The following is an 18,031-nucleotide window of genomic DNA, read 5'->3' as shown; positions in this document are numbered from 1 at the left end:
GTAGCATGTGATAAAACTGTTCCAGCTATTTTAGGTTTACCTACATTGCAAAAATTAAACCTAATACAAAGGATTTGTACAGTAAATCCTGATTCTAATGAAAAGTTACCAGAACTTTTAAAAGGATATCAAGATTTGTTTAAAGGAACTGGGAATTTAACTGGATATACATATCATATTAAATTAAAACCAGGAGCTGTTGGTAAAATAGAACCCTGTAGGAAAATTCCAGTTAGCTTATTAAATCCATTAAAAAAGGAATTAGCAAGAATGGAAAAAGATGGTATTATAAAGAAAGTTAACCAACCAACAGAATTCGTGAATTCATTAGTGGTAGTAAGGAAAAAGGATGGAAATTTAAGAGTGTGTTTAGATCCTCAGCACCTTAACCAAAATATACTGAGAGAACATTATCATATACCAACCTTTGAAGAAATTTCATCTCAAATGACAAATGCAAAGGTCTTTAGTATTTTAGATGCAAACAAAGCATTTTGGCAAATTAAATTGTCAGATTCAAGTTGTGAATTTACTACATTTAACACTCCGTTTGGTAGATATTGTTTTTTAAGGTTGCCATATGGACTGAGTTCATCACCAGAAGTTTTCCACAGAAGTTTTTCTGAAATTTTTAGTGATTTAGAAGGAGTTCAAATATATATAGATGACTTATTAGTTTGGGGTAAAGATAAAAAAGAACATGATTCAAGATTAAAGAAGTTGTTGGACAGAGCCAGAGAAAAGAATGTTAAATTTAATTTAAATAAATATAAATTTGGGCTGAATGAAGTGAAATATATGGGACATATATTTTCTAAAGATGGTTTAAAACCAGATGAAGACAAAATTAAGGCTATTCTAGATATAAAACCACCAAAAAATGTGAAAGAATTAGAAACTTTCCTAGGAATGATTACATATGTTTCTAGATTTATACCTAATGTATCAGAATTGACATCATGTTTAAGAGATTTGTTGAAAAAACAAGTTATCTGGAACTGGAATGCAACACATGAAAAAGCATTTAGAAGACTAAAAGATGTCTTGGTAAATAAACCAGCTTTACAGTATTATGATATAAACATGCCAGTAGTTTTATCTGTAGATGCATCTCAAGAAGGACTAGGAGCAGTCTTACTGCAGAATAATTTACCAGTGGCATATGCATCTAAGGCATTAATAGATACACCGAAGAATTATGCTCAAATTGAAAAGGGAACTTTAGCTATTGTATTTGCGTGTGAGAAATTTCACCAGTATATATTTGGAAAAAATATTACTGTGGAAAGTGATCATAAACCACTGGAATCAAATTTTAAAAAGCCATTAAATAAATGCCCTGTAATACTACAAAGAATGCGTATAAGATTACAGCCATATCAGTTTGAGATAAAATATAAACCAGGAAAAGAACTTTTTATAGCGGATGCATTATCAAGATCATTCACTGATAAAGGATCTGATTTCTTTGAAGGAGAAATAGAAGCTCATGTTGGATTAGTTGTAGAATGTATACCAATGTCTAATGGTAAAATGGAAGTTTTTCAACTGGAAACAGAAAAAGATGAAGAACTACAAGTTTTAAAAAAATTAATTAAAACTGGATGGCCAGATGAGAAATGTATGGTTCCAGAATTGGCAAAACCATATTTTAACTTCAGAGAAGAACTATCAGAAGCAAATGGATTAATATTTAAAAATTCCTGTGTTGTTGTACCAAGAATTTTACGAAAAGATATGTTAAGCAGAATTCATTATGGTCATTTAGGAGTAGTAAAATGCAAGATCAAAGCAAGAGAAATATTATATTGGCCAGGAATGTCCAAAGAAATTGAAGATTTGGTACTGAATTGTCAAACATGTTTAAGTTTACAAAAAGCTAATACTAAAGAACCAATGATATCTAAAGAAATACCTAATGGTCCATGGGAAGTATTGGGAACAGACCTCTTTTACTTTCAAGGAAGGGATTATCTAATAGTTATAGATTATTTTAGCAAATATGTTGAAATTGGACATTTGGAAGATTTTTCAAGTGTAGCAGTGATAAAGCAATTGAAATCAATTTTTGCAAGACATGGTATTCCGAAAATAGTATATTCGTATAATGGTCCACAATATAATTGCAGGAAATATAAAGATTTTGCAAGAAGATGGAATTTTGAAACCAGAACTTTAAGTCCAAAATACCCACAGTCTAATGGAATGGTTGAAAGACATATTCAAACTGTCAAGCGAATGTTAGAAAAAGCTGTAGTTGACAACAAGGATCCATATTTAGTATTACTGGAATATCGTAACTCTCCTATTTCAGATGAAATTAAGTCACCTTCAGAATTGATGTTTGGAAGAAAAGTAAATGGATTGATGCCTATAAAAGAGAATTTTGTCCAAGCTAAACGATATGAAAACCATAAACAACATTTACTGAAGAGACAAACCTTACAAAAAAGTTATTATGATAGGAATGCAAGACCATTAAAACCACTGAAAACAGGAGATCATGTTTACATAAAAGAGAAAGGGAAAAAACTAAATGAAAGAGGGAAAATTATAGAAGAAGCAGAAAGACCATGTTCATATAGGATTATAAGAACAGATGGAAGAATTGTAGAAAGGAACAGAAGAGACCTTCTTAAAGGAATTAATCAGGAAGAGTTTGCAATACAAAACAACTATGAGAATGAAGTTATAGATGAACCCGAGATACATGAAAATAGTAGGAGCACTACAAATTTAGATGTGCCGGTAAGTCTTTCAAAATCTAACAGAAGTGTTGTGTCACCAAATAGTGAAAGAGGTATAGTATCATCAAATTTTTCAAATGGACATAACTACGTCACTCAATCTGGTAGGACTGTTAAGAAACCTTATTATTTAAAAGAATATGTTTAATTTTACTACTATTATTATTTTTTATAAAAAAGGGAGATGTTATATATGTAACTGTAACTGTATCTATTATTATCTTTAACCATAACTGTAATATAATATAGTAGATGAGTAATGTAGAATAAACGATGTTTATGTACATCTTGTAATCATCACTGAGCACGTACCCAACACATATAAAATACAACACAGTATTTTACGTTTTTCTTGATTTTACAATTTTTAATGAAGATATTTCGAGTTTTTATATATTTTTGCTTTGCCGCGAAGTGAGGACTGAATTAATTCAATGAGAAATATATCTCTAATACAATTCGAGGAAATAGGTTTAAATGAAATGCAGCAAAAAATGTATATAATTTGATAGGCCGTACAAGGAAGTCATGTAGTGTACACGTCACATATTTTAAACCTCCTTCACTGTAACATGCAATGCTTTAGAAACACGTTTTATAATTACTCCTTTCCGGACTTAGATAATTCATAAAATTTATATTTGAATCTATGCTTTGATTTTAAATGTCTGAATATTTACATATTAAAAAATATAATTAATGCAATGTTTTCCTGTTAAACAGGAAATGAGAGTTTTAAAAAATCTGCCACTAAAAGAAAATTTTATTTCTTAACTTATAAATGCTTGTCAGCAATTAAAGTCAACGTCTCGTTAGAAATTGTTTGAGTGAATACAGAGCAGTTTCCCTCTGAAATACTTCTTGAAGACGCACCCCACCCCTTCTCTGACTCCAATGGAACCAATATTTTATTCCTTACGATGTTATAGATTCTTATTCATAAGATTTATTTACATTTTACATGCACGTAGCATCGCGTGACAAAGTTTGTTTACTTCGTTGTTCGCGGAGACTAGAAGGTGTTGCCATTCCGCTTTAACTAAATTTCATTAGAAACTTAACGGAACTGAAGCGACACTACACTGAATAACGAACAGGAAAATATTACAAAGATAACTACATACACGTGAAAATTCGTAATTACAGAGCAAAATGCAAGGAATAAAGCATAAAACAAATTACGCAATGAATTACAGAGTACAAAAAAGCAGTGTATAAGTACAGTGACATTAGGTGGGGGAAACTGGAGTCACTGGTGAGGCAAGACGTGATTGGACGGATATCTCGGTCTTCAGCTGGAATACTACAACTGAACAGGCTAAAAGCATTTGCGTATTCACAGCTTCTTGTTTTCTCGAAGAAATTCCTGTTCATTTTATCCCGATACTCCTCGACGGTCTGTTTTTAGATCTCTCTGTAAGGTGTCGCTGCTTACATAAAAGTGTTTTTTAATGTCCTTTTTTGAGGATGCCGTTTAGGCAGCGGATACATAAGTCATAACTGGCTTACATGGTGATATAAATGAGCCTTTCTTTCGCAAGTCCTAATCTTGAAATGTTCCTACGATAAGGGTTAAGCTGTTTATGATTCCGAATTCTTTCCCTCTGATATTATTAATGGGATCAGTAGCTGTTCATTAAGCACAACCCTAGATACTTTTTTTAAATTTTTATTTTAAGTTTTTCCTGGTTTTCCAATGAGTAAACTCTAAAGAACTTTTTTTCAATCCCTTTCACCGACTGCAAAAAATATCCTTGCTTGACGTAGCCAATATTGCGTTTTGTTAAAAAATTTGTAATATAATTTTATTCCTTTTACTTTAAAATTGTTCTGCGGAAAAAACTTTCTTAATAAGGCACACCTTAACATTCGAAAACATAATAAGGTAATTTATTTCTAATGCTAAATACCAAAACTAAAATAATTTTATTCCTTTTACTTTAAAATTGTTCCATTGCAGTATAAGATCTTATTCGTTTTGCTATCATGCAAATGATTCGATTTTAATAGTAAGTCCGGCGACTTCTTGCACGGGCGTGAAGAATAAGAGCACAGCAGAAAAGATGTAAATAGCCCTTTTGCATCCTGGTGAGGAAATGCAAGGAGAATATAAAGTTCAGAAAAAATACCAAAACTAAAATAATTTGTTATTCAAACTAAGGAAAACCCTACAGAAGAACATGATCTGTCCTTAATTATATCGGTTCTTACCAATTGAAAGCTATCGTATCCATTATATAAGAATTTCTTCACAATGAAATGCCCGCTTTGAATAAATCAGTTATGGCATTCATTAGCGACTAATATTGTAGATAACTAAATTATACAAAAAGACCTTATTGCTTCTATCTACTTATATACAAATTTAAGGAAAATATTATCTACCTTATTTAAAAGTAAAAACCACAGTTTTTCACTACCTCAAGCGGTAATTTCAAGCGCTGAGAAAATTATGGAAAGAGTAAAATAGGAAATTGCTATTAAAAGTTAGTAACATGATAAACAGAATGTTTTGATTTTGAACAGAGGTCTCAAAATGAGGATGCAAATGTATGGATTTGTATTAATCCGTGTTTTCTAATCTAAACTCAGGTCATTACTGCTGGAATATTGCAGTTTATATCATTGCAATAGCTTTTTTCTCATATGTTTTATTACAGTAATTTTCTAAATCACGAAAAACGTAGTTGTAAAGAACTTGACTGGTATATCTGCCACTGAGGAATATGTCAAGAAATGCAGCAATCGTCAATATTTTATGCAAACATCAAAGATATAAATTTGTATTCACGGTTTAAACTGCAAAAGTTTGGAAGTATGTTAAATGAGAAAAGATGGAAATCTTTGAAAATAGTTGCAGAGAGGTGTTAATATATTAACAGTTTAAAAGACAGTAATTTAAGAGACTTATTTTTCAAAAAATTAACTGTTATTTTATTACCGTTCCACGCATAGATGAACAAAAATAAATGAAGCAAACGTTTAGTTCTGATAGAAAATTGAAGCATGCTTTAAATCCACTTCAACAACTAAGCTTGCCACAATTTTGTTATTCCATTAAATTTTTACTCCCTTGTACAAAGTAAAGGAAGTATTGTAATCATGAAACATTCCGTATACCTTATTTAAACGAAAATATCCATTTTGACAGCTATCGAATGCAATTTAACGATGTTTTTGCGTGACATCTGTACGTAAGGACAGAATATAGAACTCTTTTCCCCCCAAAAAAATCATAAAATTAATTTAACATGGATTCTGAAGACATTTCTTCGTGGCGTCTGTATGTACGTACGTACTTATATATGTATCTCGCATAACTCAAAAACGAGTAATCATAGGAAGTTGAAATTTTGTATATAGGACTGCTATAACATGTAGTTGTGCAACTCCCTGTTTTGTTGCAATAGGCGGCCCCAAACGTTTATAAATATAAATATATACTATACATACTCACTCTGTTACTCGGCTCGGTGAGCTCGTATTTTTTATTCTTATATGTTGGTAAATTGTGCATTTTTGCTTTAAAATTGATTGAATTATCTACTATATATTAATATTATTCTTATTTTCCGATTAAGGTTTTTATGCCTTTAGTTAAACTGCATGCAATACTTGTAGAATTATCAACAATTTAAAAGTTGTTTACCATAGCAGCCATATTTTTTTACATTTGAAACTTAGCAGAATAATGAATTAAGTCTTTCTGCACCTTCAAGTGTCTTTTTATCGCGTATGCCTTCTTGCCTGCTGGAAGAATTGCTTGTTTTTGCGTAGAAACTGTAATTTTATTGGTAAAATTGCTTTAACTGTAGTTGGTGTTTTACGTCTTTCTATAGCTTTCAATTTTTGATATAAATATTTTGAGTTTTTATGTGTTTTTACCTTACCGCGAAGTAAGAACTGAATTAATAAAATGAGACCTATATCTCTAATGAAATTCAAGGAAATAAGTGTTTCGTATTAGCAACACATATTGCCGCCAGTCTGTCTTGGGCAAAGGAGAATGTTTACGAGCAGTGCATGCGCATTAGGTAAGTGGCGCTGAATCCTCTGTGAAAACCTGTTTCTTTTTTAACTGTTTAATTTCTTTTATACACCGTTTTAACTATAGTATTTGAATTTTATTCTTCGGATGATATATTTTTTATGGATTCTGAGTTATAAAATGAATGAGAAGTAACGCTGTTAAGTTAATTTAGCGCCAGAGAGTCGCTATGGTAAATAAATATACTGAATTTTAAAAAATGCATTTATTCTATTGAGGTTTATGCGCTATCGACGAAGTAGATTTAATTAAATTCAATAAGTTTAAATGAAATGCATGAAACAATGCTTTTTCTGTTAGGGCTTCAGTTGAAAGAGTGTTATTGGCCACTCATTTTGTTTGTCTAAAACAAGAAAGTAAGAGTGAACGTTATCAGATGACAATATGATCAAAATAGCAAAAAGGATGCGATTATTTCTTCCTTCTCATGATATTTTATCGATTTCTTCAGCTAGTGCAGTTATTGTAAATTCCAAATCTACTTGAGTTATATTAAAAGCATCTTTTCAAAATCTCGAAGGATAAAAAAATAATTTATCATAATCAATGCAGTAAACACGTAAGGACAGGAAAACTTAAATATATAGGGTTTCTCTATGATAGGTGTACTTCTTTCATTCGAACGCGAAACCTGAAGCCGTAATAAAAAAAGTCCATACTAATTGAGTCTTATGTTGGTACAAAGGGAAGAATGTGATTACACGGGCTTCGGAGACAATGTCAGACAACAATGTTAGAACTTAAGATGAAGAAAGTACAAGAAGTTTCTTCTGCTCCTTTTCGTATGACATGTTTTTAGCGAGAATTCATAAGGCTTCTTCCTAGGCTTATCGGATTCGCAAAAGAAAACTTCACTTCAGCAAATTTCTCCCTTCGTTTATCGAACAGTCAGAACATCCGAAGTCTCTCTGTGCGGATACATGTGATTAGCTCAAGCAGGCCAGAAGTAAAGTGAGTGCTCAGAAGTGTAAGTCTAATAACTAATATTTATTGCCATAATGCCAAATGTTATGGATAATTTTGATATAATACGACGTGTAGTGCATTGTGATCGACAACAAAATGTCTGATGTGCTTTCAGTAAGTTATTTGGAATATCGTTCCTGAATCAGTAAAATCATTCATTTAGAAAAATTTCATATTTATTTTCGTACCTTTCGTACCCGAATAACTTGTAGAAAAGAACATAAGCTTACTTTTAGTCCAAAGGAGCTTTGTCCCTGAAGGACTATTATTTTCGTTTTGCGATTTTGCGTTGAATCACTATAAATGTACGTTTCACTTTTCAAACTGTTGCCACCAAATGTTAGAGTCTTGCATTATATTTGAAGAAATTAAATAATGAAAAATCTACATAAATGTATGTATATTTTTCGCATTGTGACAAAACAACGGTACATAGAGCCATCGAATTTTGAATGACGTAATCCTCCTACGAATATGAGCATGTGGAAGACCAAATTTGAAATTTGGAATTTAGTTTATTATCTATTTCATATTTAGTAAAGCATTTATGAGTTTTTGATTAAGAAACGCAACGATTTCAAAACGGTCAATGGCAACACTGTTCTTAAAAAAAAATTGTCTCCGGCTCGCAAAACTGTGTATCGGAAATTCGAAAGATATGCTCCTTTAAATTATTTTGTGATATTGCTGTTGAATTGCGTTTTATGGTTTAAGAGCAAAGAACATGATATTTAATAAATAAAGGTGACACAAAAAACGTTAAAAAACGCCCCTTTGGACGTAATTTAAAATCTGAAACCTTTCAGATTTTATTTTTTTTAAATTTAAATTTAGTACCACGCAAAATTCTTTTACTACTTGATTTGAATGATGTATACATGAAAGTATACATGACAGAGCGCCTCTTGGGATAACCACATACCTGACTTTTTTTTTTTTTTTTTTTTTTTCAAATTAAAGAGAAAGGTTTTTAAATTTAAAGGTGAAATGTTTTGGGACTGCCAAGCAATAAATATGCTTAAATGCATATTTAAAACATAGTAATATCTATCATCCGCAAGAATCATATTTCGAATTTATACCACTTGGATTCACAACGGACTTTCTCAGGGGAAAAATTCACTTTCACTCCAACAGTAGAGAAGTACAGTGATTTCAGTAATTGAGAAATATTCTCTAGAAGTATGATTTAATGATTGTATCACAATATGAAAGCATTCACACAAGTACACTGAAAAGCAAGAAAAACTGCTAAAACAAATGAAAGGTAAATGGAAGGCCAAAGCAGCTCATAGCAGTTTCATATTTTATCAAAATTCTTGGATTGAAATAAGCTAAAATTGTTAATTTAATTTCGTCAGCTGAAACTAATACGATCGAAACAATCTCACAACTGCATGTTTTGAATTATGAGATAATAACCGCATATCGTTTCGAGCAGTAACTTAGCGCAGCTATAATAAAAGCGTAGAAAAATCACAGAAATTTTAATTTTAGAGATTTCTGATCTTCTTTTCTGTTTCCAAACTAAAAAAATATAGCATTACTATTCGGTATTTTTTTGAAATTTTTGTCATATGCATAAAGATTATTCATAAAAGATATTTTGCCATTTTTACTATGCTTCGTAAATCTTATATTATATTATATACAATTAAGATTTACGTAAATGTAATATGTTAGCACTGTAATTTATTGTAAATTAGGTTTTTATACAAATGCATGCTGTTATTAAAAAGTACAGAGAAAGGACTGCGGAAATTTCCCTCTGATCAAAATAAAATGCTAGTGAAAAGTGTTGTCAAGATAAAATGCTAGTTGAGATAATTTCAGTGATTACTTTAAACTACTTAAATTAGATTGCATAATAAGACAGCACTCGAGGGCTAAAATACTTAAGGCTAATAATGCCTTCGTATACGGCTTTCTAAGGAAACTGGCTGGTATTTTTGTTACACACGAAGAGGAAACAACTTTCATGCAGCCAGCCTTTCTCCGGTATTTGAACCCGGATCGAACTACCAGTCTTTAGCTATTTTACCTTTCGATCGCTGGTTGGATAATATACTTACATCGAAGAAGTTGCGAGAAATGAAGAGTGTTGTAGGCAAGATGTAGAATATTTTAATTAGATCTATTTGCTCCCAATCCCAAATTCTTATTGTTTGCATGAATCCAGGCAACTTGGTACTCTACCTCTCGATAATAGTCTTCTCTAGAGTAAAATGAGGCATGAAGCAGATTGGGTCGCTCTTCGGTAAATGAGTACTTAGTTCGCCTAGATGTTGTTAGACTGAATATGTGTATGAATTTAGCCTTTTCCTTGAAATCGTTAGTTGCACAATATTTGTGGTTGTTACAATACTAGGTGCTAACATTTTTTGGTTCATTACAGAATTGTTGGCTTATGTTCTTTTAGTTTTTACTTCCTTTCTCAAAGTAAAGGAAGTATTGTAACCACGAAACATTCCGGGTATCATAGTTCAATGAAAAAATCCATTTTGACCGCTATCGAATGCAATTTAACGATTAATTAATAAATTGTTTTTGGGTGACATCTGTATATATGGACAGAATAAAGGACCCCCTTTTCCCCAACCGATTTATAAAACTGATTTAAAATGGATTCAGAAGAGATTTTATTCGTGGCCGTCTGTACGTACGTATGTATGTATGTATCTCGCATAACTCAATAACAAGTAGCCTCAGAACATTGAAATTTTGCGTATAGGACTGCTATAAAATGTAGTTGTGTCCTTTTGGTTGCAATCGGCCGCACTAAAAGCATACATATATATATAAATTTAACAAACATTCTCTATTCGTAAAAACAAATTAAAAGTTAATGAAATTTAATTGCAAACATATATATATATATATATATATATATATATATAATTAAAGAAAGGTGAACAAACTAAAAAGACCTTCGTGGTAAAGAACTTTGCGCATTGAGCTGCAAAATTTAGAAAACAAGTTAAAAGAATATTCTTAATGCTTCCTCTAAAAAGTAGCTTTGATACTGTGATATATATATATATATACATATATATATATATATCACAGTATATATATATATACCCTCTGTTACTCGGTTCAATGAGGTCAGTATTTTATTCTTATGTTTTATGTGTTGGAAAACTGTGCATTTTTTGCTTTAAAAGTAATGAAATTATGTTGTTCTTGTCTTCCGGTTAAGGGTTTTATGACTTTAACTAATCTGCATACAACGGTTGTAGAATTATCAACAATTAAAACTTTGTTCAAGTGCTGCTAAGCCTAATTTTTTTAGCATGGCAACCATATTTGTTTACATTTGAAACTTATTAGAATAGTAATTTAGTCCTTTTGCCCCTTCAAAGTCTTTTTGCCCAGTGGGACCCAAAAGGAAATTTTAGTTTTGTGTACCGAAAAATCTGTTTTCTTGTCCGCTGCACTAATTGCTTGTTTTTGCGTTAGCCCAAAGTGGGAATTTGCCCAGAAGTGCTGTTAATTTCATTTTGTCATTTTGCGTCGATTCACTTTTGAAATTGTTGGAAATAAAATGATCATGTGATCTCTCCCGATCGTTCGTTTTCAATCGTCTGATATGTGTTTCCCGACAGGCCTTGCTATAAATGTTTATGTAAACAAATATTTAGAATTTGGAATGTAACGGATATTTTTTGCTTACTAGGTTAGTTTATTCTTTATTCTTTTTCTCGGATTACCTGATTAATTATACTTGGATTATATTTCATTCTAATATGTTTATGTATGAGATATGAATTAAAATAAGAAAAACTTAGATAACATGGTATTCATGCGAGAATAATGTTTATTCTTTAGTGTGGTATATTATTTTTTTGTGATATTGCTGTTGAATTGAATTTTATCGTTTAAGTGCGAAGAACATGATATTTAATAACTAGAGAGAACACATAAAACGTTAAAAAAACCTTTGTGCGTAATATAAAAACTAAAATATTTCAGATTTTTCTTTTTATATTTTTCTATATTTTTCAATTTTTAATAAAGATATTTTGAGGTTTTATGTATTTTTGCTTTGTCGCGAAGTGAGAACTGAATTAATTGAATGAGAAATATATCTCTAATGAAATTCGAGGAAATAAATTTAAATGAAATGCAGCAAAAAAAATGAGTATAATTTAGTATTCCGTACAAGGAAATCAGATTTTTATAGTTTTTTTGTTTTCACATCAGATTTTCACATTCATTACAGATTCAGTACACATAAGAATTGAGGATTTTTTAGATATTGCCGAGTCAAAAAATTCTTTACCGCAGCGTTTCTTTCACTGTGGGACACAAACCACATAAGGTCACGAAAATTTGATTAAATTGTTCAAATAGATGAATTTAAAGAGACATTAGTCGCAATCTCTTAATTATATTTAATTTAATATATTATATTTTTTGTTCAGCGCAATTTTAAAATCATATTACTGGTCAAATTGAAATGCAAATATGTTTACATATTAAAAAATAACACTAAGCGTATCAAAGTTCCGCATGCAAGTTTACATCATCACAGTGCCGCATGCAAGTTTAGTTAACAAAATTAATTATTTCAGAATCACAATATGCCGCAAACGACAGTACGAGATGTCCTGTGCCACTCAGTCGTGCCGATAATAAGGTCCGAGCTGCTGCAACTAGTGTAGTGATTATGCTTTTCCAGTATAGTTAGTTGTTCCCCCCATTACATTAAGCGTGTAGAACAATTTTACTATTTTACTCTAATATATATGAGTTATGTTTGTATATACACTATATATGTTATACTATACTATAGGTGTTATATGTGTTACATGAGACTATATGGTTTACTCGACTGGTATGCATTTGAATAAGTATTACGAAACGGAAACAAATTATGAACTAGAATAGAAAATTAAGCCTTTGAGGGCACATAACTTGGACGAGTTAAAGGGGGAACTTTCGAGAACGATCAAGGAAGTGAGTTAAAGCGGAGTAGACCATTTCCTAGACTGTAAGGATGTCAATCAGATGAAAAGTGAGGAGAGACAAAAGTGACCTCAACCCTAAATCAAAATACAAAATAAAAGATGCAAAATGAACATAAACTGTACAAGTAATGCAAACAAAGTAAATAAGCTATAGAGTTATTTGAAGCTTTTAAATTCAGGAATACAACAATAAATGAAATGAAGTATATATAAGAAATTACTGAATATAGTAAAACTCAGCATTATAAGCTAACTGCAAGTAGCAAATGCAGTAATTTGCGGTTTAGCAGTAGGAATTGCGGTCAGCAAATGGTTTGTTTGTCTGCACCACAGTCGTTTTTTAGAGCGTACTTAATATGGTATGTGATCCTATGGATGAGGAAAACTCTGAGACAACTTACATTATTTACACGGTTTAAATTTTACAAAGTAAGCAAAGGTGTTTCAGTGCTAGATTCCCAGTCTTGCACCTTCTGACAAGCAGGAGGTTAAAAGTATTTATACTGTTCCACCATTTACTGTACCAGTCCTAAATGCCTAAGGCAAAATTATGGAATATTGAAAAGGAATTATTCTTTGGAATGAACTGACGGCTACCGCCGTATCGCCGGCCTAGCAAACTAACCTAGTGTTATGATCCAGTTTGTCTTCGAGAAAATCGATTACTAACAGAATTCTAGTTTCCTATTCAGTCGCACAAATAAGTAAGTAAACAAGTAAACAATAATCCTAATTTTTCGCGAATAGTTGACATGTACATATCATATATATGTACCGATATAACGAAGTTATTTCAGCTACCACTGAAAGAGTAAGCAGAAGGTTTACCAACAAAATTGCAATTTTGCGTTTGATTTTTTTTAAAAAGAAAAATAATAATAAATCAAAATTATAAAATAATAATTCTACTTGTAATTCTTCTTGGGATGACCTAGGGCATAGGTTCTCAACTACGGGGAATTTCACTGTTTTGGGCAGTGGAGAATGCGATTAACCTCACTTCACCCGCTTCCTGCTATGCCGTTAAAATTAATCTAAATTTAAATAAATGTACATGCATTTTTTTGAGTTTTGGAAAGCAGTGCATGAGACTAAACTGGTTGAGATACCACTGACATGGGACTTGAATCAGCATGACCTAATACAAAAATCGAAATATAAAGCTAAGTATAAAATGAATCCGTTATTGGTTTTCTTTGTCAAATATTTTTGGTTCTATTCTATCTGCTTTTATCACTTTAGTAATATTTGTTAATACCATACATACTTTCCTCTTTTATGATAAAGATATGAACACAGGATGATTCTTAAAACCTTCACTCGCAAGTAAAAAAAAAAAAAAAAAAAAAAAAAAAAAACCTCCCATATGTTTTTAATAACAAATATTTTCTTTTTTAAAAATAATAATTATAAAAAAACTAGTAAGAATCTCCAAGTGATGTTAATTTATAATAAAATAATACCATAGATTTTTATCTCTACAGTTTTGGTATTTCTATGTTGGACGTGAAAATTCTAATATATATTATTCTTATGCTGAACTGTTATCTAATTCTTCTGTTTTGGTCAGTACCGCTGGCAGATGCTGAATATTTCTTCTCCGTACGCACCCAGTTTCGTGGATGATGGCCCACCAAGCTGGTGTTACGAGAATCGCTACAATGGATGGAATACACCACCAGATGTGTATGTTGGTCCCTACTGGAAGCAATTTAGGGCACCCGCTCCCTATCTTCATTACTTACTAGGTATACTCTACATTGGATTGACATTTGTCTCTTGCGTTGGAAATGGAATGGTCATCTACATATTCCTTGTGTGAGTACTGTCTTGCTATTTTCGTTATACATTGATAACATGCGCTTATTTAACCAAATTGCACAAAATATAGTCCTCAAATGACTTTCATATAAAGAGCTGTTTATTAGTTAACATTTGTCGCTTCGAAGTTTTTTTTACTTTGCTTTTAGCTCATGTTATTCTCATTTTAAAGTTCACGTTGCAATAGAAACCGCTTGCAAAGCTGTATACAAGATTATACCATATGTTAATTTCAGAAAGTCTCAGAATTACCAGGTGTCTTAAACATAAGGAACTATGTTCATCAACTGTATGATATTTACCATTTTTAACGATACGATAATTTATTCTGTAACACGCTTCAATGGCCTTTTCATTGCATGTGTTAGCTGATAATGCAGAAGATTAATCTTTAAATAACAATAAGACACTTACTGAAAATGTTTATACCTTTTTGTTTTTAACTGGGGTGTTTGATTTTTAAATGAGATAACAATAACGAAGGTTTTATCCACTTGGATTTTTCTTTCTACTTACCGGTCTATATCTTAAGTTGATAACTATTTCTAAATAAATGTAAGAATAACTGCATCACCCCACCCTTAAATATTAGACCTACTCATTCCTTGGAGGCTTCTGGTGCTGACGCCATATCAGAGCAATTATACATACTAACTAGTTTAATTCTAAGAGAAAAATTCAATCCTATAATCACCTAACCATTTTTTTCTAAATATTCAATAACTCTAAAGCAACTAATTTGAAACAAAACTCACATTTAAACTGGTTCGAATGTCACAACTGCAAAAGACGAGGACTGCGAATTCACTTGAGCTTCAATACTGAAAATTTGGTTGGCTGCCAATTTTTGTAGAAAGTGCAGTAATAAAAAGTAGATAGGAACAACTACATGTGGTGCATATAAAAAAAATCGAGCAATATGATTATTGTAGGAGGGACTAGTTACAAGCAGGGCCGGATTTAGATTTGATATGAGGCCCTAAGCTTTTTAAGATATGGGGCCCTTTATAAGTCCAGATGTTATATGTCAATGCCAAATATGATTTTCGAATATATAGAGGGTTTTTTGGGAGGCCCTAAGAGCCCCCAAAGCTTGTATAGCCTTATAATGTAAATCCTGCACTGGTTACAAGTGATGACATTGCTTTTGTACAAATTTCGATCGGTATTGGTCACATCGGAAATTCTTGACTTTTCTTTTATTCAGTCACAAAATTTACCTTTTTGAATATTTTGCTTACCCCCAGTGGTACACGTATCACCGGTTGGAAACCAATGATAATTGATAGATGATAGTTTTATTACATTTCAAATAAGAATAGTCATCAAAACGGAATGATAATTTTTAATTCCTAAACTTACCAAACTGTTTCCTTATAAATATTAGTTATACTGTAATTAAAAATTTTCTTATAATTATTTGATTATATTATAATATACGTATATTCTATTATCTAAAGTTATAATGTTAAAGGCATCTATTTCCATATATCATTTTATGATTTTTCTTTGCTGGAATAAATAATATCAGAAAATTCAAATGGTATACAGAATTATCAGTTAATGTTAAAAATATTGCTAAAAAGAGAAAGATTTTTGATCCAGAAGCATCTTTCATTTTTTCTCTAAAGTGAAAAACAGTATTTTTGTCTTTTATTCATTTTAAAATCCTCCTATTACTTATATTTGAAATGTACTACATACTACTTAAGTTATTATTATTTGAACAAATTTATTCATGCATTTAAAAATTACGATATTTTACAGGTCCAAAACGTTAAGAACACCAGCAAATATGTTCGTAGTTGGATTGGCATTTTCAGATATGTTCATGATGTCTAAAACTCCTATTTTCATTTATAATTGCTTTCACTTAGGACCGGTATTTGGAAATTTAGGTAAGCCGAATTTATTAACTTATATATACAGAGCAGTCAAGTGAAAACGAGACAGATGGAAAAAGTAATTAAACTGTTTTTTTATTCCAAAAGTAATCGCCATAACTGTTAACACATTTATCCCACTGTGAAAAAAGACGGTCAATGCCGTGATGGAAAAATGTTTTCAGTTGCGTACAGAACTGTGATTGTGCCCAGGTGTACACCTCTTCTTCAGAAACAAATCCATGGCAACGGATGTCTTTCTCGTAGGCTGCAAAAGTATGGAAATCGCAAGGGAAGAGATCTGGAATGTATGAAGGTTGTGTAAGAACCCCAGCGAAACTTCTGCAGCATAGTCTTAAAATTGTGGCAACATGTGGGGGGGCATTATCCTGCAATAGAATGATACCGTCCGTCAATATTTCTGGGCGTTTGGACTTCATGGAGCCCTTTAATTTTTGAAAAGTTTCCATGCACCGCTATGCGTTAATTGAGACGTTGTGTTCCAGAAAGTCAATGAGCAGCGGGCTCTTGCAGTCAAAGAAAAAGTTCAGCTTGACTTTCCTGAAGCTGGCGTGCATGGCTTTGGATTTTTTCGGTGGGGATGAGCCATATGCTTGCATTGTTGGTTCTGACTCTTGCTCTCCGGCTCAGAATGATGGTACCATATTTCATCTGCTGCGACAATACGGGACAGGAGTCAATATTCTTCATCGTGATACCATTCCAGGTGCTGCAGTGATGTCGACATTCTGTTCAACTTTTGCTACTCCATTAGGCTGTGGGAAAACCACTGTGTACAGATTTTTCGGACCTTTAGATGCTTTGTCATGATAGCGTGAACGGTACCGTGACCAATGCCCAACATGTGAAGCCACTGTAGCAATGATAGAAGGGGTAATGGCATAATAAGCAGTCTTGGCCAATTTCTGTCTTTCAATGACACCTAGTCTTCTCGATATTATTCATATTGTTTATTCCTTTCAAACATATCCGCACGTGATATACTGTATTCCCCATACTCAGCAGACATTCGGACATGAATTTCACTTTTTGATAGTCCTTCTGCAGTCAAAAAACGCACTACAGCAATGTGTTTCTCATTTTCAGCCACCATAGTGATTGCGGACGCACACACGATTCTCTGACTTCACTTCGAGCACGTCTAACACACAAATGACACAGGAGTGAGCGTTCGCGCTGTTTCTTCCTGATTCCCAATACCGAGCACAATACACAAACCTACCTGTGTTACTAAATTCCGCGCTATGCTCAATATATAGTCTGTCTCGCTTTCATTTGCCTGCCCCTTATACGAGATGTCTCAGGAGTGGTTGTCTATCTTCGCAACAACATTATTCTTATTTTTGAAACTTTTTCATTTCTTCATTATTTCTTATTTAAAAAAAAAATTAAGCCGAATTGCTTTGGTATAATGATATATATTTTAGAGCCCTATTTGTGTTTTAAAAAACTGGTTCATAAATGATGAAGCAAATGTACGGAACTATCTTGACAAATGTTTTTCCGATCGTTGGATTGGATCACAGAGCAATACGAAGACCGGCAATATTTTCATTCGACTTTAGATGTGTAAGG

General features: G+C 32.0%; 1 protein-coding gene across 4 annotated transcripts in view; it reads left to right on the top strand.

The window, feature by feature from the left end:
• LOC118193094 (opsin, ultraviolet-sensitive-like) overlaps nucleotides 1–18,031 on the top strand; it is a 50,335-nt gene that overhangs the window by 6,078 nt on the left and 26,226 nt on the right. Inside the window, exons 1-3 of one of the 4 annotated variants that reach the window (XM_035364137.2) lie at nucleotides 7,502–7,746; nucleotides 14,302–14,549; nucleotides 16,320–16,450. In XM_035364137.2, the coding sequence (XP_035220028.1) occupies nucleotides 14,314–14,549; nucleotides 16,320–16,450 (367 nt within the window). In that variant the 5' untranslated portion in view covers nucleotides 7,502–7,746; nucleotides 14,302–14,313. Of the gene's footprint in view, nucleotides 1–7,501; nucleotides 7,876–14,301; nucleotides 14,550–16,319; nucleotides 16,451–18,031 lie in introns of those variants that run through there. The other 3 variants (XM_035364133.2, XM_035364136.2, XM_035364135.2) reach the window with 3 other exon arrangements.

Source organism: Stegodyphus dumicola, chromosome 3, assembly GCF_044657685.1.
Source record: "Stegodyphus dumicola isolate Sdum_Otavi_A_Nest chromosome 3, ASM4465768v1".
NCBI classification, from domain to species: domain Eukaryota; kingdom Metazoa; phylum Arthropoda; class Arachnida; order Araneae; family Eresidae; genus Stegodyphus; species Stegodyphus dumicola.
This window is presented reverse-complemented; position numbering and strand designations above follow the sequence as displayed.